Raw genomic sequence first — 24,189 nt, 5'->3', positions numbered from 1 at the left:
GGGAGGTTGGCGCCAGGCAGGAGGTCGATGCAGCAGTCATAGGGTCGGTGCGGAGGTAGGGAGAGGGCTCGGTCCTTAGAGAAAACCTCAGCGAGGTCGTGATACACCTCGGGAACGTTGGAGAGGTCTGGGGGTGCTGGCGGTTCACTGGGTGGCCTGGTCGAGGATGGTTGAGCGGAACGAAGACATCGGGAGTGACAGGAGACGCTCCAACCGGAGAGACGACCAGAGGGCCAGTCGAACGACGGGTTGTGGAGGGAAAGCCAGGGAAGTCCCAGGACCACCGACGCCGAGGAAGCGGGGATCAGGAAGAGTTGGACCTCTTCGACGTGGTTCCCAGACAAAGTCAGAGTAAGGGGAACGGTGCGGTGAGTCACCTCGGCCAGTAGTTTATCATTGAGATCAGAAATAGTCTTCGGTTTGTCTAATGGTATCGTCGGAATGCCGGCCTGTACAGCGAACTGAGTGTCTATGAAGCTTTCATCAGCTCCGGAATCCACCAAACAAGTAGTGGCAATGTTCTCCTGGCCCCAGCGAAGTTGGGCCTTTAAAGACACACGGGTGGGTGCAGGACAGGAAATGGTCCGGCTCACCAGCACTCCTGCATGAGCTGGTGAGCCTAGGCTTTTGGGCGAAGCGTACAAGCGGCGATGAGGTGACCCATTTGTCCACAGTATAGGCAGGCTCCCACCTGCCTCCGACGCTGTCTCTCCGTCGTCGAAAGACGAGTGCGACCCAGCTGCATGGGCTCTGAATAGCTATGAGGATCAGCCGGGACAGAAGAAAGTGAGGGGACTACTGGTGACGGGGCTAGAGGAGAACCTCGGGTTGTTAGCTTCCGTCGTCTCTCGTGGTTTCGCTCCTTAAGTCTAACATCCAATCGGATGGCTAACTCCATTAGCGACTCGAGGTTGGGTGCGACATCTCGTGTAGCTAACTCGTCTCTTAACTCGTCACTTAATCCCCGCCGAAATATAGCGCGTAATGCGGAATCCCCCCAACCACTCTCTACTGCCAGAATGCGGAAACTAATAGCAAAATCTGCTGCTGACGATCTCCCTTGGGTAAGGGACAGTAGCTGATTAGCAATATCACAATTCTGAAAGTTGTGGTCAAAAACCCGAGTTAGCTCTGTCGAAAATGTCCCGAAGGTAACCCCCCTATGGTGCCCCGACTGGAGGAACGCAGAAGCCCACTGGGCAGCTCGACCCGTCAATAAGTTGACGACGAAGGCAATCTTAGCATGGCTAGTCGGGTAAGTAGTAGGCTGCAAGTCGAACACTAACGAACATTGAAACAAGAAACTAGCGCACTTGTTTAATTCCCCAGAGAAACGTTCGGGGGTTGGAACGAATGGTTCGCGACCAATGTGCGGGGTAGCAGCTACGGGCGCGGCGAGTGTCTGGGTGGGTGCCTGAGGCCTAACACTAGTAGCTAGCTCCTGGAGAGCGGAGGCTACGTCGGTGAGCAACCCCTCGTGCCGACGGATAGCTTCGCTGTGTGCTAAGAGCGCCTGTATAACCTGGTCTCTGTCTGCCGGGTCCATGGTTGGTCAGATCCAACTGTTACGCTTCTCCCTTTAAAGGGAAAAGCCGAGGACTTAGGCGTGGACCCGAATGCAGAGCAGGACAACCAGGTATCAATATAACAATATTTATTATAATAATAATAAATATACAACAACAATAGCCGACCAGCGGTATACTCAATAAGAATATATATATATATATATATATATATATATATAACAATAACAATATAGATATAAGAATATAGATATAATTATAGATATATATATAGATATATAAACAAACGACGAGCACGTGCTGTGTTAGCTAACGTGACAACGGGGACAGAGACAGAAACGGGTTGAATGTCCAGCGAACGCAAAGTCAGCGTCTTCAACGACTCTTCGTGGCGACACAGTTCGTGATTGTTCCTCCAGGGAACGGACTCACTCGAGATGACGAAGAGCGGAGTCGGGAAGCACACGAAGATCGAAGAAGGGCGACGAGGCGATGCTGGCGTGGAGATGACAACGGGAACGGAGAGGAACAGGAGGTAGCGATTCCGGGGTGGAAAGGAATCCGCAGGAAACTCCGTGATCCTCTCTCGACAGGAGGCGTGGTGACCTGAACAAAGACGTGAGGTAAGGACGAACGAAGTCAGGATTTCTAGCAGCAAAGAACGAGTAGTTACCAAGCGAGCGAAAACATGGATCTGACACCAGAAGACGCGAAGCTCCGCCTTATAAGCCCACGTGATCGCTGATCAGGAGCAGCTGGGCTGGAGCTGCGCAGGTGGAAGTCATTCTGGTGTCATCAGGGAACTAGGTCAGCCACGCCCCCTGCAGGGTGGAGAGAGAGAGAGGAGAACACAGAGTGGCGACGAACAAAACAACAACAAATAGGTCTGTGGTGCGAATGTGGATCGTGACAAAAAGACTGACAACGGAAATCCATTGACCAGTGCCTGTGTTCTTAAATTAATCATAATAATAAATGTTTGTTTTATAATTGTCTCCCTGTTTCTTATTAACCATGACGTGTGCTGCTGCCTTTCTTGGCCAGGCCACCCTTGTGAAAGAGATCTTTATCTCAACGGGTCTTTTATCTGGTTAAATAAAGGTTAAAAAAAAGTTAAGGCTTTACATGTGCATATTTTGTAGCTTACTTCTAAACGTTGTGTTAGATTGAAAATGGTGCTGGAGAGGCCAAACTGAAGAGGGAACACATCACACAGACCTTGCCGAATATCATCGACCTTGTGGGGAGTTCCATATTTGTAGCAGTCAGTGTGCTGACAGAGAGTGGTAAGAAAAACAGTCTGTGTCACATGATCATGCGTGATTAATTTAATTTCATTGATCAATAAGAAAATGTAAAACGCATTATGTTAAAGTGTTAGCGTGTGTGTTTCTACATCGACTCAACAGGTAGTGAAATGGTGGAGGCAGAGGTGAGAGGCATCCAGATCGTTACATCACCCTACACCATTCACTTCAAGAAAACGCCCAAATATTTCAAACCAGGAATGCCCTTCGATGTTTCGGTAATGCATTTAGTCATAATCCAAAATGATAATATATAATAATACAATTATAATTACTGAATAATTTAACAAGACAGCTAAATGTATTCTGCTGTTTGTTTCTTTCATGGCAGATTGAAGTCGTGAATCCAGATGAATCTCCAGCTATAGGTGTTGCTGTGGTGGTGAATCCAGGTGATGTGAGGGGTTTGACTGCAGCCAATGGCCTTGCAAAGCTTACCATCAATACAGAGGCAAGAGCATCAGAGCTGAGAATCACTGTAAGTCTCTGAAATAGATAGATTTTTTTTTCCCCCTTTCCCTTAATAATTTGTTTTTAATGGAAGCTGAATCAACTCATATTTCTGATATCTACTTGCAATATTTAAAATCACCTAATTCTGTTGCTTCATTTACTTTACACTATTCGGTGATCTGATTAAGGTAATACTACCTAGATGGACTAATATTTAGGTAGAATGAGACAACCTTTATTATATGTAATGGAAATGGAAAAGTAGTTTATGCATGAATTTGTGCGCTGATGTTTCGAAACACAGCAGGCACAAAGATGGCTCCTCCTCCCCTGCTCACGAACCTGTGCCACAGAGATTTGAATCATAAACTTACGAACACATGGACACACTGGCTTTGTGCATGCCGTGGGTCAATGTGTGGAATGGCTTTTCAAAGTAGAATACACTGCCTCGGACACAGACCTGGTATCTTGCATTAGATGAAGTGGTGGTTTGTATGTATACGATTCAAACTCAGGACTACAGACCTCCAGGGTTAGTTTGTCATCACTTCCTTTTATTAGCAACATATATATAACGCGTTAATTTTTTTAACGCACTTTCTCACTTTCATCGCGCTACGGGTAGACGTGCAGTTTATGAACAGGCAAAGCGGCGGGCAACTGCTTGGGGCCCCGAGTCGATAGGGGGGCTCCCGACACTCGGAGCCTAAATGCATCAGTGAGCAGCCGCATCCCCGTCTCCCTTAAACAACAATGGTTGATTTGCAATGACATCTCAGTAGGAAACCTCCCTAAAGGGGCCCCACGTCTCCCCACGTTAACCTGTGTGAAGCTGAAGGAACATGAAGAGGAGTTATCAATCAGGAAGTTAGAAGAGGAAGAAAAAAAGAGAGGAGGAAGAAGAGAGAACGAAAGACACACAGTTGTAAGTGGCGCTGCTGGCGCAGATAATGATATAATCATAACATTAACAGTCACTGTCTAACTAACGGGGACACAGACAGCAGCTAATATTAGCGTCAGAATGCTAGCTGACGCTAACGCTAACTAGTAGAAGCAGTGCTTCAAAGTGCTGATGAGGAATTTCCTGCTGTGGGTTTAGTAAGAAAACTATTTAACTTCTATACTTTATATTTTGTTTATAATGCGAGTTATTTACAGTGCAATGTTTTTTTTAAGTCATTTACAGTATTTTATTTTTTCTATTTATTTATATTGTCTTATAATGTGGGTTTTTCTACAATGTAATGTTTATTTTTTACTAAGTTTGTATAGGTTTTTACAAGTTATTTACAGTATTTTATTGTTCTTTACATTTATATTTTCACATACTTTATTTATCTCTTAGTTCCTACAACAATATAAAGAGAAAATTAGAATTTTCTCATTATACTGTTTATAAAGAGAAAATTTTAGGATACATATTTACGAATAGTAATTAATCGTGATTAATTGTGATTAATCCACAGCTACCCTGTGATTAATCTGATTAAAAATGTTAATCTTTTGACAGCCCTAATATATATATTATTGTAGGAATGTGACACCCGGACTGAGAGCTAAAACAAAGAGAAAACATTTCTTTACATTACTCTGTTTGTAAACCTGTGTGTGTCTCTGATTTTAGGCAAAAACCAGTGATCCTCGTATTTTACCAGAAAGACAAGCATCAGCCACCATGGTAGCTGTTCCATATGCAACTAAAAGCAACAGCTACATCCACATAGGTAAATAAAATCCTGAAAATACTGTAATGTAAAAATGATTAAAGTACCATGAGAAGGTTTTCATTGTGCAGAAGTCATCGCAAAATCATTTTTTCCAGGTGTGAATTCAGCAGAGCTCGAGTTAGGAGACAATCTGAACGTCTACCTAACCCTGAACAGACAGTCAAATCAACACACTGATATCACATACCTGGTGAGCCACATGCTATGACCTACTCATCGTTCTGAATAAACTTAGTTTGGGTCCATGCTGATGTGTAAATCTGTGTCCCCAGATCCTGAGCAGAGGTCAGTTGATCAAACATGGCCGTTACAGGACAAGAGGACAAATATTGATTTCCCTGATCGTTCCCATCACCAAAGAAATGCTGCCATCTTTCCGCATCATCGCCTACTACCATCCAAATGACAATGAAGTGGTATCAGACTCTGTCTGGGTGTATGTCAAGGACTCCTGCATGGGCTCGGTGAGACACACATTATTGATATAGTGGAGTTAAACTAAGTAAATGAACAACATTTCTATGAAACACACAATGTTTTCTTTACAATCAGCTGAACTTAGAACCAGCGAGACCTGCTCCATCCTATGAACCTCGAAGGACTTTTGGTCTGAAGGTTTCTGGAGATCCAGGAGCCACAGTTGGACTGGTGGCCGTTGACAAAGGAGTCTATGTCCTGAATAACAAGCACCGCCTCACCCAGAAAAAGGTTTTATTATTATTATAATTTTTAATTAATTTTCATCTTTGAATAAATTTAGAAGGTGTACAACACGTGTCAAACTCGATGCCCAGGGGCCAGATGTGGACAGCCACGTCATTTTATGTGGCCCGCGAGTGATTTATTTCCCACAAAGTGACGGCACCGCCACTAGATCGCAGTGTATCATTGTATATGCATCATGCAACGAGTGAAATTGAGTATGTAATAAATACAGAAAGTTATTTAGCAATATGTTACGGAGTAGTTACCTTCATTTTACATTATATTTGGTTACATTCAGTTCCATTTATTCTGTATGACAGTTACATCTGGCCCTTCCTACATCTGAGGGTAACCATTATGCTGATGTGGCCCTCATTGAAAATGAGTTTGAACATAGAAAGTGGTGTAATAAATGTCATATTCAGATCAATACATTCTAAAACAAACTATACGTAAGTTTGTTATTGGTTATGTCAGAACTTTCTTGCGTACAGATATGGTTTAACACAGTCAAGGTTCAAGGTTTACTTTAATGCCATTCATCAAGTTAAGACACGGAGAATGAAAATTGTCACTCAGGACCAGCTGTTTGTGTGTTTGTATTTCTGTGTGAAAATGTCAACTCTGTTCAGGTGTGGGACATTGTGGAGAAATATGACACAGGCTGCACCCCTGGTGGAGGAAAGGATGGTATGAATGTGTTCTACGATGCTGGGCTGTTTTTTGAGTCCAGCACAGGTTCTGGAACTCCTTACAGAAAAGGTGACACTATTTTACTCTCAGATCTTTTGGTTTCTCCTTTTCCTCTCAGGATCAAGACATTTAACGATAGGTGTTAATGATATTCCTTACTCCCCCTGTGGTGTTGCACTGTTTCTTAAATTGGATCACAGAGAACATCCATCTTTGTGTTCAGTGTGCGAAATACCCATTAATAATTGGGGGGTCCCCATCTCCCATTTGTTGCGCAATACTGTTTCACCACAGTATTGGATATAATATTCCAAAAAAACATGCTTTCCAATTACACTGCAACATGTTTAGACCCCCCTCAAATTTTGCATTTGAGACTTTTAGGGGGGCTTGAGTGTTAATCAGGGGGGTCTAACCCCCCAGACCCCCCTGTATTTCGCTCAGTGCATACAATTGTATTAAGTTTGAAAGGTCCAGCAAATTTGTTTCTTGCTAAACACAAGCGTAGTCTTACCTTATTGGGCTCTGTTCAATGTTTTGTCTTTGTTGCATTTCCAGAACTAAAATGTCCAGCCCCCAGCAGCAGGAGGAGAAGACAAACCACCAGTAAGAACACAGCTCTAAATCACTAGTGATGTGCCGTCACATTACATGGTTCAACGGTGCGAGTGTTTTACATGCATTTGTAGTCTAATGTAATGGCAGTGCTTCCACTGAATGATGAACAGACCAAAAATAACTCACTGGGCATGTGATTGCAAATGCAGCTGGAAAACCTTATTGATGTCTCTCTAGGTGAGGTTGAAGACATAAGGTACATGGACAACAATGATATAGTGTCTCGCAATATGTTCTCTGAAAGTTGGCTGTGGTTAGACATCGATCTGCCCTCTTGCCCTCAACACACACCCAACTGGTGAGGCAACACACACACACACACACACACACACACACACACACACACACACACACACAGATATCCTCACTCATGATGCCACTTAAATGCCAACATTTTTCTTTGTTTCAGTCCAACCTCATCGTTGACGAGAACTGTTCCTTTACCAGACTCGATCACAACCTGGCAGTTCACTGGCATTAGTCTGTCAAGAACCCATGGTGAGGACTCATTGAATATCTGTTGTTTCACTTGTATCCATAGACTGTATGTTAAAATGGACTTGAATAGTCTTGAGATTTGTGAATTCAACCACAGCCACAACAGTTTTTGCAAATTCTATCAGCTGATACCAGGCTCCTATTTGTCGATACCAGCTGTCAATCACACCGATGTCCACTCATATGCAGAGGTGGAAAGTAACAAAATACATTTACTCAAGTTACTGTATTGAATACTTTTTTTGTGTATTTTGTATTTTTTAAGTACAATTTAAAATCAGGATTTTGTATTTTACTTGAGTACGTATTGACTCAAGTATTGTACTTAGTTACTTTATAAATCCTATCTGTTACTGAGTAAAAATAAACTTTCAGCACAATAAAGACCTACAGGGGGAAAATATACACCAGAACCAGACGAATGATGATGTGATTAGCACCAGCACTGGCACGTGAACATAGAGGCGAACGCCAAAAGTGACGTAATATCCTGTGTCGCGCCGGGCGCGTGAGCTCCAAAATAGTTTTGGATTTCTGACCCCCTGTCATATTTCTACTACCCTCACACCCCACGCAAAGTAACTAAGTAACTTTTACTTAAAGGGACCCTGTGTAGTATTTATGGGTTTATATAACCCAAAATCAACTTTTTTATACATATTATGTGCTCCTGCATTGTCTAGTCGCTGTATAATATTCTTTGTTTCATTTTCGTAGTGTTTCAAAAAGTCATGTTAAATAAAACATGGTCGCGGGCCGCTACTGCATTGCCACGACGCTATGTTTCTACGGGAGCCTGTATAGACAAATGCAAGAGAACAAATCAAGCGTTGCTTTACTTGTAGTGGAAGTCCCGCCTCCTCTCTCTCCGCTTCGTCTGCTACGGCCGCGGTAGCTCGCCCTCTCCCTCGCCTCACGAACCTCATCTGCTGACACGGAGAAAGACGACGAGGACGACATTTGACCGGCTGAGGATTTTGAGCGCTCAGGGAAGGGAGGGGGTGAGCAGAGGAGCAGTTCTTTGTTGTAAATTTCAGCCTCTCCTCTAGATGGCACTATAAACTACTTACTTCACCTTTAAGGTACATTTCAAATTAACTACTTTTTACTTCTACTTGAGTAATATTTCATGAAAGTATTGGTACTTTTACTTGAGTACAATATTTTAGTACTTTTTCCACCTCTGCTCATATGTGATATGACTTTTCATCAATTTTACTCTAAATGGGAACATAATCTACTATTGGCATTATTTTTTATTGCAGAAGACCTGAAAGTAGCCACTGAGACCATTATTCCTTGTTTACTGTCATTTTAAATCAGTGTGAAGTCAAGTGAGTGGTAGGCTAATTTCCCATAGACTTTCATTGAAGTTTAGTTCTTTTTGCAGCTATTGGGTTTGTCCCTGTTGGTTTACTGCTACTTCCGTCGTAATTCCCAGGCTTGACAATGTGGATTTTTATATACAATCTATGATTTTACCTGACTATTCTATTCTCTCATCGCTTACTTCTCCTTTACTTGAAGGAATCTGTGTCAGTGAGCCGTTAGAAGTGATCGTTCGAAAAGACTTCTTCATCGACCTTAGACTGCCCTACTCTGCTGTCCGTGGAGAGCAGCTAGAAATTAAGGCAATCCTCCACAACTACAGCCCTGATCTTATCACTGTAAGTCTGTTGTGTCAGGCCACAGTCAATGAGACCATGATATTTTTCTCAGGAGCTTGTAATCAAAAATGAAAAAAAGAAAAGTTTATATTTGACTGGCAAGAGCAACCATATGCAGAGGAATAACAACAGCAACGACAAAAACAGGATAGATAGATCCTGAAAGGAAATATCTCTATTTAAGCATAACTATATTTAATTCGCAATTTAATTTACAGCTGATTCACTTTGTGGCGTTTCTTCATCTGTGATCATTTGCTCGTAACCTTATTCTCCTCTCGCCATCTCGCGTCCAAGGTGCGTGTGGATCTGATTGAGACGGTGGATGTGTGCAGTGCAGCGTTCAAACGTAGAAGATATCGTGAGGAGGTCAGAGTCGGGCCCACGACTACACGATCAGTTCCCTTCATCATTATACCCATGAAGTATGGACAATTCACCATTGAGGTCAAAGCAGCTGTGATGGACTCGTCGCTCAATTATGGAGTCATGAAGATGCTGAGCGTGTTGGTAAGAGAAACATACACACGTTCTTAACGATGACATCATGACATTAGATGACATCAGACCAACTTCAACAGATTTGTTGTGTGTGTACAAGTGTAAGAGTCAATGTCATATTTAACATCTCTGCATACAACAGTAAAAAAAAATTTTGCCCATGTTCTAAAGAAGGTGCCATGTTAGGGGTCAGTGCTGTTGCCTTGCAGCAAAAAGGCTCGGGTTTGCAACCTTGCAATGCACTGGTGACTCGTCCTTCTGCCCTATGTCCGGGGGCAGAATAACGCAAAAGCTGTGTCCAGTCTGTCAACTCCAAAAAAGAAGAAGAAGAACACATTTACGTCAGGATTATTTATTACGATCCGTCTGTCAGTCAAGTTATTAGGTTGTCAGTTAGTTATAAGATGATACTCATACAAATACCACAACCACAGACATATTCAGCTGACAGTTACCACACACCACGGCTTATCGAAAAGTAAACCATAGCAAACGATCGCTTGTCCGCACCGGCCGACTATTGACAAAAGATCGTAAAATAAAAATAAATGTTACGCAACAATGACGTCAGTAATCCATAATATGGGCCTAAACTAAGATAATACAATGGTTTTCATCATTTTTATATCTCTATTAACAAAGAAAATACTTAATTTGTAGCGTACGTGTTTCGCTGCTTTCGACGCCATCTTTGTTATGTGAAAACACGCAATGCATTCTGGGTAGCCCTTGCTCCCAAGGGTGGTCTCGGAAAATCTCAATATTGAGGGCGTTATAGCCCTTAAACTTGCCCCCCAACTTAATTTTTCGGAGAATCGGGACAGCACTTGCACTAGAGGGAGCGCACATTTTTGTGATTGAGGGTTAAGCAAGGAATTAGAATTCACCCCAAATGGGAGTTTGGGTACCTTGCTCAGGGATACCCCAGCACTTGCCCCAACATATACAGAAAACATTGTTCTGATTATAATGTTTGTGTTGTTTTTCCAGTCTGAAGGTGTACTAACTAAGTCTCAACAGAATATAATTCTAGACCCCACACACAAAGGTGTCGGTGAGTTCATACATTGAATGCCTTCACTTTATAGTCATTCTGTGTTGTGTGTTTGAACTGACTTGAAATGACTTCCCCCACCCCCCAAACTTTCTTCCTCTAGGAGGTAAACAAGAAGAAATCCTCATTAGTCAAATTCCAATGAAAGACTGGGTTCCTAACACACCTACAAGCACACAGATCTCTGTAACAGGTGAGATATCACATTCTGCATTTTAAACATTACAGACTTACACGGTCAACTCAAAGTGTTTATTTTTTATACAGTATTGTTGATTAGTAGTGTTTTGATTTTTCTGGTTATTCATGTGCAGGGAGGGAAGTTGGTCCATTGGTGGAGAACGTCATTAGTGGGTCATCGATGGGTTCATTGATCCAGCGACCACACGGCTGTGGAGAGCACAACATGATCCACATGACTCTACCTGTCATCGCAACCATGTATTTGGACAAAACTAACCAGTGGGAAACTGTGGGCGTTCGGAGACGGAATGAAACCCTCGAGCATATCAAGACCGGTGAGATCATGTTTATTTCATTTCTCTCTGTGGCTGAAATTTTAAAGGTGCATTATGTAATAAATCTAAAGCAACTGGCTATAAAATCCTCCTAATATGTCACAGAGACTCAGGAATAATGTTCATATAACAAACTGAACTCACCAACAACAACAGTACAGCCAAAATATTTGCATTAAAAAAAACTTTTGCAGACTGCAAATCATGTTTATGTTTTGAAATCATGTTTAGGCATGTGGCGCCACCTACCGCCGTCTACCAATCATTGCAGTCAGTAGAGTCTCAGCTGCCGAGCAACCACGGGTTGCCAGTAACGTCAGAAAACGAAAGCTAAAAGACCTCGGTATTTTGAATTTGGATGTAGTAACCGTTTTTGGCCACATTCTCACATATGGCACCTTTAAATCTGTTTTTTTTTTTTTTTTTTTTAAATGTGCTCATGTAATAAAGTTGACTTGACTTGAAAGGGTGTCAAAGCAAACAGTGTGGTAGACACCAAACTACTGTGCAGATTTACAGAGCTACAATAATGACACTGACATTCATTGAATGTGTCACAGAACGGGACTCCTAAGACTAACATACATGTATGATGCATGAACTGAATGGCACACAAAATATATATATATTGTGTTTTGTTTTCATCCAGGCTACAAGAATGAGTTTAGCTTCCGTAAACAAGATGGATCTTTTTCAGCATGGCCCAGAGCCAAAAGTAGCACCTGGTGAGACATTCAAATATAAATTAGGTCATATGTAAATGTTTCCACTCAGTGTGCGAAATACCCATTAATAATCGGGGGGGGTTCTTATCTCCCATTTGTTGCGCAAAACTGTTTCACCACCCCAGGTGCCACACTGCAGTATTGGCTATTTTCCCTGTCAGATGTGGGCTTGTGTGGGCCTTTTCCACAGCGCCATTTGGAAAGCAATTCATTAAACTAGGGCTGGATGATTATGGCAAAAATATGAATCCCAATTATTTTTGACTGATATTGAAATCATGATTAATAGACACGATTATTCATTGATTTCAAAACCACCAAAACTCAACTTTAAATATAATACAAAAGAACAACCAGAAATACATTAGTAACAAGCAAAAACATTTTTTTATAGTCATATATTCATATAGATCCACACACGTCACACGCTTGATGCAGCTGCACGTAACACGGGTGCATTCAAGGTGTTTTTCTAGCCTAGGAATTTACACACCGCACCGTAAGGTGCATTAATCGTTTTTCTTCGATTATAATGTTTTTATGATCGTGATATGCCAAAATTTAAATCACGAATAAAATTCAATTAATCGTCCAGCCCAAGTTTAGACCCCCCTCAAATTTTACCTTTGAGGCTTTCAGGGGGTCTCGAGTGTTAATCATGGGGGTCTAACCCCCCCAGACCCCCCTGTATTTCGCACAGTGTTTCCACATCCTCGTCGATCTCAGACTGTGTGAAGATGGGTGTATATTTCATGTGTTTAATGTAACTTAAGTCACCCCCTCTCTTCTCTCTCAAAGGCTCACAGCTTATGTGGTCAAGGTGTTTGCCATGGCCGACAACCTGGTGGCAGTGCAGCAGAATGTGCTCTGTGACGCTGTCAAGTTTCTGATTCTCAAAGCACAGGAAGCTGATGGCAGCTTCAGAGAAGTCGGAAGGGTGATCCACAGTGAGATGATTGTGCGTGAACTCATTCCAGTAACATCATAAATGACAAAAAGAAGGTTATGACACACTCGCAAATTCAAATAAAAACATTTTCTGTGTGTGTGTGTGTAGGGTGACGTGCAAGGCTCAGATTCAGATGCCTCCATGACGGCCTTCTGCCTCATCGCCATGCAGGAGTCACGCCAGCTTTGTGCTGGCACAGTTATGGTGAGTACCTCACCTTCATGCATTGTATTACACCATTAATATTACACCACATACTCACTGTACATAAGTGATGGACCAAGCAGAGTTTGGGGCACTGGTCAACAACTTTAGTGCCACTACATAAAAAGTAGGCCTCATAATTTGGCCTTTTACCCTGACTGAACCTCATTTGTACAGCCTCCTTGGCATTAAACTCTTGTAAGCTAGGTCCCTCTATACCAGGCATCACCAAATGGCGGACCTCGGTCCGGACCCGGACCCAGTGATGGTTCTGTCCAGACCCCTGACCAATCTCTGATAAACGATAATAGCAGATTTTCATGGAGCATTTTTTTCTGACGGTCGCTACTATAGACGGCGGGGCGCTGCTACTCGAGTTAATACGGCAATAGCTTCACTCAGTTGAGCCAATCAAATCCTTTGTTTACCCTGTGCGGCCGGCGCACCAGAGCAGTGAGGAAGAGACATGGCTTGCTCCAAAAGAAGGAAGGTTTATGCGGAAAATCGATGTTTTAAAGATGAATGGACGGGGAAGTTTATGTTCATTCTTCCGGCAGGCAGTTCAAAACCAGTGTGCCTCATATGCTCCGAAAACGTCGCATTAATTAAAAGTGGCAATGTGAAGCGGCACTACGAAAAAAAGCACAGCTCATTTGAGCAATGTTTTCCCCTGAAGTCCGAGCTGAGGGCGCACAAAATAACCGAACTGCAAGCCCAGTATGACAGGTCTACCCGACTCATCACGCATTCATTTACAGCCCAGCAACATGCAAACGAATGTTCACTAAAGGTATCGTGGATTTTGTAGGGCCCTATGAAATCCGTTTTATTTTTTTCCAAATTCCGTTTTAATTTTTTAGAATTCCGTTTTTTCCGTTTTATTTTTTTTTAATTCTGTTTTTTTATACCTTTTATACTTACTTTACCACCATAGAATGTGTGCTTTTTGTGTCAGTGAATAAAATGTCCACTGACTTCTCAATTGTTCACTTGTTTTGACTTAAGTTAAATCCTAATTAAGTAAATACCAGTGAATCTTAAAACAAGCCATGCAATGCTGGTCACATTTAAAAGTAAAATAATTAACATAAATAAAAAAGTGGTAGTGCCCCCTCATCTGGTGCAGACGGATTTCTGCGCACCGCCCCTGCTCTGTACTGTTCTCCCTCTCCTGCGCCATGCGCTTCTCCGTATCCGACTGGATCGTTTCTCTACACGCAATATTACCCCTACAACTCTGCAATTAAGGGAATAACAGATGCATCAGATGAGCCGATGTCTTTAGTTAACTGTTCAAAGAGAGAGAATGTTCTCTGGTGTGAAGTGAAAGTCGCGGGGAGTTCATAAGTTTCACTTTTGCGCAGAGACTTTCCAGCATTTATCAGGTGATGTTCCACAGTTTACTCGCCGTGTTTCGGCCACCGAATTATCGGTGCATTCCTAAATATAACATCTTTATTGACAATAACAATATAACCGTAATAATGGCGTATTTGATGGTGTGACTTGGGTTTCAATCGGCACCTGGACAAGGAGACGCTCGCCGGTTACATGCGGGCGCAGCGCACTTGTTCCGCGGTTTAGAAAAAAAAAGTGTATATAAAGTAAATAAACAAGCAACACGCACTGGGGGAAACCCTGGCCAGGTGAGTGTTTGTGGGGAGATGCACGGGTGGTGTCACGAATGAGCGTTCCCCGGAACATTTCTCCAGACAAACGTTCCTTCTCCTCACAATGACAGCATTTCAGTCACATTATGTCAATTTCCGCGATATTCCGCGTTTAACATTAGATTCCGTTTTTATTGGCCAATTCCGCGATTCCGTCTGCGATTCCGTTAACACGGAAATCATAGGGCCCTAATTTTGGGGCAACACAAAAAAACGTTTAGTGATGGGACAGTTGTGAAGGAGTGCTTAAATGCTGTTGCTGAAACATTATTTGAGGGGAAACACAAAGACGAGATGTGTGAAAAAATCAAACAAATCCCGATGTCAGCTTCAACAGCAACCAGAAAATCAGAAATGTTAGCAGATGATGTATTGGCACAGCTTGATGCAGCCATTCAGAGTGCACCATGCATTTCTTTAGCCATTGACGAATCTACAGATGTTACTGATAATGCCCAGCTTTTGGTGTATGTGAGATTTTTTCACAAAGATAAGAAGGAGCTCTGTGAGGACTTGCTGGGTGTAACACCACTTGAAACACACACAAGAGGAGAGGACATATATGCAGCAATAAAAGATGAGCACAAGATGGATATGGTTGCTTTTTTGGTTGACAGTACATCACATCTTAATGAGCTCAATTTAAAGCTGCAGGGCCAGAACAATTCAGTTGCGGATTTGATGACAGCCGTTCGCTCTTTCCAGAGAAAGCTGGACATTTTCAAAGAAGATATTGATGCAGAGTGTGAACACTTCCCAAAACTGCAGGAACAGATGCAGGGTGAGAGCGATGTTTCTCCCTATGTTGACTTCCTCAGCAAGCTGATTGAAAACTTCAGTAACAGGTTCAACAGCTTCTGCCTTGGGCCACAGCTCCTCCTGCTAATCCAGAATCCTTTCCTCATCAGAGAGGTCAGAGGATTTTCAAAGGAGGTGACACATGTGTTCAAGTGGGCACATGCAGGATCTGTACAGCTTGAGCTCATTGATCTGCAAGGAAATGCTGCATTATAAGAGCATTTTGAGGCAACTGACCCTGCTACCTTCTGGCTGCAGACTGTGTCTGAGAGTGTGTTCCCCGGTCTAACTAAAGTAGCACTGCACACCTTGACCATGTTTGGATCCACTTACAGCTGTGAGTCAGCATTTTCCACCATGAACATCATCAAAAACAAGAACCGTTCTAGGCTGACGAATAGCCACTTGCATGTCTGCATGAGGATGGCCCTGACTCCATTCCAACCCAGATTTAAATCACTGGCAGGGCAGTCACATGCCCATTTTTCTCATTAAGAGAAAAATAATAATCAAAAGAGAAAGGTGGTGTCCAAGCTGTGTTATCATTTTTTCCCTAAAAGAGGCATTTCTTATTTATTGTTTTCTTAAGATGTTGACCTGTCCGATTTTTAGACTGAGACCTCTTTGATTTTAAGAACAATATAGTCAATGCTCTGTTTGCTCTTGTTTTGTGCCTAAAAGTGACACTTTTTATTAATTATTTCCTGAAGATGTTTAGACGTTGCTGCTTTTTTTTTTTACTTGAAGTGTGTTTCTTTAGGCTGGGACTTCTTTAATTTAACAGAAAAAAAAATGGGTTGTAGGCTCTGTTTTATTTATTTTATTCTGAGGTTTCTGTTTTGAATGTAAAAAAAAGGCCTTAAATTTATTTGCCAGCAGCACTACTTTTATTTATGGTCAAAGAGCTAGTTTACTATACAAGTTCACTCTGTTAAAGGTTTCCTGCATTGACAATAAATAATATTGAAACCATATGAAAAAGTGTGTTGAAATGAAAATGTTCGGACCTTTTAGTTGGAGGAAATTTTAGTAACTGGACCTCGTTGACTTTTAATTGAATACCCCTGCTCTATACTAATGTATGGATGTTCTGCAAAGAACAGAACATTAGCTAAGTTTTATTGCATAAAAAAAGTCATAATTGCCAAATATAGTATGACGACATGATATATGTACCTTTGCATTCTGAGCAAAATGGCAACTTTGTCAGCGTCCTCTCCCAATCTGACCACACAATCCACATTTCTGTACAACCAAGATAGGTATTAGGAATCTTGTTTATGTTACAAGGGTTCGCCCTTGCCAATGTTTTGTCTGGATGTTCGTCTGCTCTCACAAAAAAAAGTGGTGCTTGGAAGTCCATGTATTGCATGTATTGAGTCCGTACAGATATGTACATTGATAGTCTGCCGTTACAATTGATTTGCCTCGGGTGCACTGTGGAGTCGATATGAGTGCACCAGCGAACTCGGCAACTAGGGGCCAATTCCAATTCCTATCTAAACCCTCAATCTTAACCCTCAAGGTCAACAATTAATCTTAATCCTTAATCTTAACTGGCCCTCAAAACCAAGTGTTGAGGGTTATTTTGTCACTTAGAAATGGGACACCCCTTAAATGCAGATACGTCTTCAGACTGTAGGGGGCAGAATAATGCGATAGCTGCTTGAGGGATTAAGAGATTGAGGGTTAAGATTAAGGGTTAAGCAAGGAATTGGAATTCACCCTAGAAGAACCGAATGAAATTTCTCGAAAACATCTGCAGACGTCTCCATCACACCGGCTGAGTTGGAAAATAGGTCTTATGTCCAAAATTCCGAATTATCCCTTTAATTTTCCTGACTGCACTGACTAGCAGCCGCTTATCTTCCATCTCCTGCAACAGGTAGTGGAATTGCACCTTTATGAGAGAACATGTCACGGCATGTTTGATGAGCATTTCAACTGTGTAGTGACAGCGTTATCTGGAAATGTAACTTTGCAGATGACGCTGTCTGTTTGCACAGGATACGTGATGTTTGTATGTCCTCCTGTCACATTCATTCCCATCATTTTTCTCTTTCTTGCTTTCCTGATGTCCAGAATCTGCCTCTAAGTATTGACAAAGCCGTGGCCTACCTGGAGAAGCGTTTGTCCAGCCTCACCAACCCATACGCTGTGGCCATGTCATCATACGCCCTGGCCAACCAAGACAAACTGAACAAAGAGATCCTCTACAATTTTGCTTCTCCAGGTACAGTTACAGTTTTCCAATACAAGAAAAACTGAACCAGATTTCAGTTTGTTATATGTATTTCTGTCGGACTCACTGAAATGGGAATTAATTCTACATGATTTCTTTCATTAATATTAACTTGTGTCCACACTAAAATCTGTGTTGTTGACTTTCTTTAATGTTTATTATGCAAAATCAACCTTTTAATCATTTCAATACTTATATTTGGGACGATTTGGTAAAAGTGTGTGTTTTTGTGGACCGTTTCAGTATAAGTACAGGAGGTAAAACATGCGATGTTGACTTCTGCACTCATTGCTACGTCACAATGAGACATTCCCGGAATTCCTTTGTCCCTAAAAAACGCGAGAGTACAGGCGAGGGCAATAGTGTCCGGAACAGCGGAAGTCCGCGAAGTGTTCTGTTCTTGGCTGCACAGTGCAGCACAGAGTTCTACACAAACTTCCAGCCTCAGAGGGTTTTCGTGTCCAGTGGGTACATTTTATATATGACGGCAATGTGACGGCTAGAGTCTGCAAATGATGGCTTTTCAAATGCTAACTGCTGTTAGCTGCCGGAGCCTCAGTGACGCTGACGTAGTTTCCTGTGTCTCATTTGCATTTAAAGAGACAGGCACTCAAAACAGAGCGTTCTGAACAGGGCTGTTTTGGCAGAGTGATTGAACTGCTGTGGTGCTTCATCCTTAAGGTATTTTGACCAAAACATGTCACAGACATGTTCATTAGGACACCAGGGAACTAGGTCAACTTGGACAAATAGGGTATACTATGGCTCCTTTATCTGTCATGATCTTGTGGGTATGGCCTGTATGCTTCTGCAATTTACTTTATTATATCTCTCTTTTTTACTCTCCTTTAAGTAATTCCTTTTAGTTTGTATATTATGTTGTGAGTTTTACATAATTATTTGTACTATTTGTGCTGCTATCTTGACCAGAACTCCCCCAGAAGATCATGCATTTCAATAGGACCCTGCTGGCTAAATAAAGGATAAATAAAATAATATCTGAATTGGCCTTTAAAATCCTTCCTCAATTGCGCTCTCATGCCTGCAGGTCTGAATGAGAGATTAAATTTTCCATATCAGATGACATTTGGCACAAGTTCTGCCCCATAATAAAAAAAAAGGTTATTTGCCTGTGTTTTTCTTACAGAGTTGTCCCACTGGAATGTTCCTAAAGGACATGTTTATACATTAGAGGCCACAGCTTATGCTCTTCTTGCTCTGGTCAAGGCCAAGGTGAGTCTCTGCGAGGTCCTGAAAATTCTATTTTTCAATATTTTCAATTTTTCACGAGAACTCCTTCCATATGTTTGCGTTAGAGACTTTATGAGCATCAAAAGCTGTATTTTCCAAACCTTCTCACTGTCCTTCAATGCATGGAATTTGCACATCTCCCCATTGTGTGCATGGGTTCTCCGGGTTCCTCCCACTGTCCAAAAACATGCAGGAATTAGGTAAATTGGACACTCTAAATTGACTGTAGGTGTCAGAGTGAATGGTTGTTTATCTCTATATTTGGCCCTGTGATGGACTGGTGATCTGTCCAGGGTGTGACTTCACCTATCGCCTTATGTCAGCTGAGATTGGCACAGCACCCCCCACGACACTCATGGAGGATAAAGCGCTGGAAAATGGAAATAGTTTGGTTAATTTACTACTGCAGACCTGTATATAGTGTGCTTCAAACATTGTCTCACCTTCTATTAATAAAGGCCTTTGAAGATGCTCAACCTGTTGTGAAATGGTTCAACGAACAGCAGAGGGATAGTGGAGGCTATGGCTCAACTCAGGTAACAGGACATCTCAACTTGACCTCTAGCATTTTTTTTTTTCCTTATAAAACTTGTTGGTCGATGGACGTTTTATTACTCTGGTCTTCTGCTGCTCATTGCTTTTCTGTCCAGGCTACGATGACAGTGTACCAGGCTGTAGCAGAATACTGGACTAATGTTAAAGAAGAGTATGATCTGAATGTGGAGATCCATTTGCCTGACAGGCTCACTCTATTCCACTTCAACAGGAACAACGACCACACTACTAGAACATTAAAAGTGAGCATTTGTCACACATGCTCTCGGTGGCTGTAATCAATCCTGTTTTCCTGATCATCTGGTTTCTTTTGTTTTTATTTTGATCACAGTTCAATGACATACACTTTGTTAAAGTGATTGCAACAGGAACTGGAAAAGCAACGCTGACGGTAAATAAAGCAATATGAATAAACACCATAAAGCATATGCAATATAAAAATGCACTTTGTTCCTGTGTTAACAGATGGTGTCACAGTATTACGCTCTGCCTACAGAAAAACAGAGCGACTGTCAGAAGTTTAACTTGTCAGTGGAGCTTATCCCAGGTAATGTGATGCCCGGTGTCCTTTCACGTTTAACATGACAAAAGATTACATGCTCATAGTGTGACGTAGTATTTTGCTTTTCCAGTGAAAATGGATGAGGATGAGAAGATATACAAACTGAGAATAGACATTTTGTAAGTACAGTAAATAAATGGTGCTGGTTTAAAAGGTCCAGTGTGTAACATTCAACAGGATTTATTCTATAATTAATTTAAAACTTGTGCCGCCATGTTTCCACAACAGCCTCAACTCAGTTTTACATTTATGGGAATGGGAGCTCTGTCCCCCTCATTAAGCCAATACATAACCCAACTACAACATAGATGAATGTGAATGAGTTTCTACATTCTATCTGGTACTGTATGCAACAGCCACAGTAGTTTCCTGGCGTGCTTGTGATGTCATTAATCTTTACACACTGGACCTTTAATGCAGGACATTTGAATTGAATTATCCATATTTTTCAAATAAATGTGCCCATTTATTGCACAGATCTAACGACAAGCATCAAGATGCAACCTTGTCAATCTTAGATATTGGCTTACTCACTGGCTTCATTGTCAACACAAATGACCTGGACTTAGTAAGATTTTTACACACACACACACTTATAATTCAAAGGTTAATGAACATGAAAAAACATGATGTTCATGGCTTTGAAAAGTGTCTGACTGTATGCTTGTGTTTAGTTGGCCCGAGGACGAGATCGTACCATTGCAAAATACGAGATGAACACAGCTCTGTCAGAGAGAGGTTCATTGATCATCTACCTGGACAAGGTAAGACATTAGACGAAAGGAGTGGCAAAAAAAGAGTATGTCTGAGAGGTTCACTTCTCATCTTCGCTTTACATTTCTCCACAGGTTTCTCACATACGACCAGAGGAGATCTCTTTTAGGATCCACCAGACTCTGAAAGTGGGCGTCATGCAACCAGCGGCTGTATCTGTCTATGAATATTATGACCGTAAGCCTTAAAGATATTTTAGAATAGAATTTAAAGTCCTCCTCCTCACATGTAAAGCACATCGTGGTCAGGATTTGGGTTGAGCACTGGTGATCACGTCCAGGAAGCTTCTCCAGATCACAAGGACCCACACACACACACAACCACCTGCTGAGTGTCTGCTCAGGAAAAGATTCAGGAGTAAGGCAGGTACCTATGGCAAGCCGTTTTAACATTTAATAGCTAGACCGGATATGTAATACAGATAGTTGTAATTAAATTCTTCCTATTCAAAAAAGAACATTTCAGATATCCACAATGACATTCTTCCTAGGGCAAATTACATCACTTTTGCCATTCATGTGTATTGGGCTTTCAATTTCAGATCTCCACAATGACATTCTGGATATCGAGAATGAACATTCTGGATATCTGCAATAGAATTCTTACTATGAGAAACTCCCATTTCAGATATCTTCAATCCAATTGTTAGTAGTCATAACATTTACGGTAATTGTAATGAAACTGCACTGAAGAAGAAGAAAGAATGTCATCGTGGATAGGAAGAATGTCATTGTGGATATCTGAAATTGAAAGCCCAATACACATGAATGGCGAAAGTGACGCCATTTGTCCAAGGAAGAATGTTGTGGATATTAAGAATGTCATTTGTCCTCGGAAGAATGTTATTGTGGATAGGAAAAATGTCATTTGTCCTAGGAAGAATGTCATTGTGGATAGGAAAAATGTAATTGTGGATATCTGAAATTGAAAGCCCAATACACATGAATGGCAAAAGTGACGCCATTAGTCCAAGGAAGAATGTCGTTGTGGATAGGAAGATTGTCATTGTGGATAGGTAGAATTTAATTCCAGATATCTGTAATACATATCCAGTCTAGCTATTAAATGTTACAACGGCTTGCAGTAGGTACCTGCTCAGAGGGAGAAGGAAAGGAAGGTGAGGACACAAAAACTGGCACATAACACATGATTTTATTCCTTACCACCTAAATAGACACTCCGATGAGAAAATGGAGGGTGGCTTGTGGTTCCCAGGCAGAGCTTTCAGTTACCAAGCTCCTCTCTTGTGGAACAGCTCCCACTTTGGATCCAGGAGGCAGACGCTTCCACAGTTAACTTAAAACTTTCCACTTTAGTAAAGTTTATAGCTAGGGCTGGTTTGAAGTGAACTCTGAGCCATCGCTTAGTTGTGCTGACATTGGCCTAAACTGCTGGGGGAACAGCCGTTATGCTTTAAAATGGGTTTTCTGTGATCAGATAGTGATTCACCACAAGACAAATTGTGTTTGTGATGTTGGGCGATATAAATAATATTTACTTGAATAGACCTCTGGATATAGAGATCAGCAGTGTTAACAGTGTTAGATTGAATGCACATATCCTCAGTGTGTGTCTTTATCATTGCAGAAACACAATGTGTGAAATTCTACCATCCAGAGAGGAGAGATGGGCAGCTGCGAAGGCGCTGTAGAAATGAAGAATGCACATGTGCTGAAGGTAAAACACTCTAGTGTCCCTCTGAAGATGCACCTGATCCAGATCTATCTACAGTCCTACCAAATCAGTCACCCCTGACACCCACTCCACTAGCAACAACTGCCTCACTGAAATAAAATATGGATGCAGTCACACTTCTTTTAACTTCTACTAGCTGCAATAAGTCTGAAATAATTATCAGTGGGTGTGAATATCCTCACTGTTAATGTAGGGTCAGAGCTGCAGTTTCCCACAACCTGCCCAAAAACTACACTGGTTACAATGGTAAATGGTCTGTATTTATACAGCGCATTCCTAGTCTACTAGTTCACACCCATTCACACAGTGCATCAGTATGTGCAGCATGTTTGTCTTGTCCAGAGACACGTTAGTATGTACTTATGTTATTGTTTGTATCTTTACTGTGCGTCTGCTGTTTATTTACAGAGAACTGCAGCATGCAGAAGAAGGGTAAAATCAGCAATGATATGCGCTTGGTTAAAATCTGTGAGACAATACTTACCAGCAGAATAGATTTTGGTAAGACTCAGTGTGAATGATCTGCATTATTTGTTTTAACTGTAAATGATCTGAATGTTTGTATAAGAAGAGGTTCATAAGTGAGAAAATCATCTTCCACTTATCTGTCCTCAGTTTACAAAGTGAGAGTGGAAGAAAACCTAAATGGTTTGTCCATTGATTTACTGATTTACGAAATGCGGATACTGGAAGTGATCAAAGAAGGTGGGTGTGAACTGCCATTATATATGAGTGTTATCAATATTCTTGGCTACAAAATAAAGCCATTTTCATAAAATGGCCGACTTTTCCTTTTGAATCCATTTGGGAGATATGGGGAAATGATAATCATGTTTTACAGGAATGCTTAAGATGCGTGGTGTGTTTAATCCAGAATTCTCTTCTTTCTCTTCTGCTGTATTTAAAAAAAAACAGGAGTTTATGATGTTGGTGCTGTCGGTAAACTACGCACATTCTTCAGCTACCCTCACTGCAGGGAGGCTTTAGATCTGGTTAAAGGCAAAACGTATCTCATCATGGGCACACCAGAGGATGTTTTCGCCCAACAACGGTAAGTTTTTATGAGTGATCGAATGTGTTCTTTATACTCCTGTTCGAGCAATGGGTGTTATACTAAACGCGCTGAAGTGGTTAGATCTTGTGTCACCTGGGCGACATTCTCATGCTGCACACAGGAAGTGACTTGCTTTGTGTCAAGACAGACAGTGGCAACGGCAACATTGCTCTGGCAAAGTGAGACAGCCGCAAATAGGTTTGTGTGTGACGACAAACTAAAGAAGGGCCCGCAAAAAGTTTCAGAAAATGAATTACGTGGCTCAAAACCCCAGTTTTGATGATATAAATGCCTCCACCCACCCCTGTGCTGCTGCTGTATACACACAAACACTCCGGTTTCTGTGGAGATTTTTGACATCAACAAAAATGTGTGTGTGTGTGTGTGTGTGTGTGTGTTTACATTGTGCATCCATACCAGCATCCATGTGATTGCTT

The 24,189-nt window shown here is 41.7% G+C and overlaps 1 protein-coding gene across 1 annotated transcript in view; it reads left to right on the top strand.

Moving 5' to 3' along the window:
• LOC310940709 (complement C3-like) overlaps positions 1-24,189 on the top strand; it is a gene marked incomplete at both ends in the record, with an annotated part of 33,478 nt that overhangs the window by 9,135 nt on the left and 154 nt on the right. The window contains 32 exons of the mRNA XM_083905700.1: positions 2,692-2,812; positions 2,936-3,051; positions 3,165-3,311; positions 4,917-5,016; positions 5,115-5,209; positions 5,292-5,483; positions 5,572-5,727; positions 6,357-6,486; positions 7,213-7,333; positions 7,445-7,533; positions 9,061-9,200; positions 9,498-9,710; positions 10,692-10,755; positions 10,859-10,948; positions 11,070-11,273; positions 11,923-11,998; positions 12,797-12,956; positions 13,056-13,151; positions 17,702-17,852; positions 19,009-19,094; positions 19,571-19,648; positions 19,763-19,909; positions 19,999-20,058; positions 20,133-20,214; positions 20,300-20,348; positions 20,707-20,797; positions 20,904-20,993; positions 21,078-21,180; positions 22,591-22,680; positions 23,107-23,199; positions 23,314-23,403; positions 23,614-23,749. Coding sequence (XP_083761826.1) covers positions 2,692-2,812; positions 2,936-3,051; positions 3,165-3,311; positions 4,917-5,016; positions 5,115-5,209; positions 5,292-5,483; positions 5,572-5,727; positions 6,357-6,486; positions 7,213-7,333; positions 7,445-7,533; positions 9,061-9,200; positions 9,498-9,710; positions 10,692-10,755; positions 10,859-10,948; positions 11,070-11,273; positions 11,923-11,998; positions 12,797-12,956; positions 13,056-13,151; positions 17,702-17,852; positions 19,009-19,094; positions 19,571-19,648; positions 19,763-19,909; positions 19,999-20,058; positions 20,133-20,214; positions 20,300-20,348; positions 20,707-20,797; positions 20,904-20,993; positions 21,078-21,180; positions 22,591-22,680; positions 23,107-23,199; positions 23,314-23,403; positions 23,614-23,749 — 3,656 coding nt within the window. The remainder of the gene's footprint in view (positions 1-2,691; positions 2,813-2,935; positions 3,052-3,164; positions 3,312-4,916; positions 5,017-5,114; positions 5,210-5,291; positions 5,484-5,571; positions 5,728-6,356; positions 6,487-7,212; positions 7,334-7,444; positions 7,534-9,060; positions 9,201-9,497; positions 9,711-10,691; positions 10,756-10,858; positions 10,949-11,069; positions 11,274-11,922; positions 11,999-12,796; positions 12,957-13,055; positions 13,152-17,701; positions 17,853-19,008; positions 19,095-19,570; positions 19,649-19,762; positions 19,910-19,998; positions 20,059-20,132; positions 20,215-20,299; positions 20,349-20,706; positions 20,798-20,903; positions 20,994-21,077; positions 21,181-22,590; positions 22,681-23,106; positions 23,200-23,313; positions 23,404-23,613; positions 23,750-24,189) is intronic.

The sequence above is a fragment of the Microchirus variegatus genome (assembly GCF_963457635.1).
Source record: "Microchirus variegatus genome assembly, chromosome: 19".
Taxonomy (NCBI): domain Eukaryota; kingdom Metazoa; phylum Chordata; class Actinopteri; order Pleuronectiformes; family Soleidae; genus Microchirus; species Microchirus variegatus.
The sequence above is the reverse complement of the archived record's forward strand: the minus strand, read 5'-3'. Positions and strand labels throughout refer to the sequence as shown.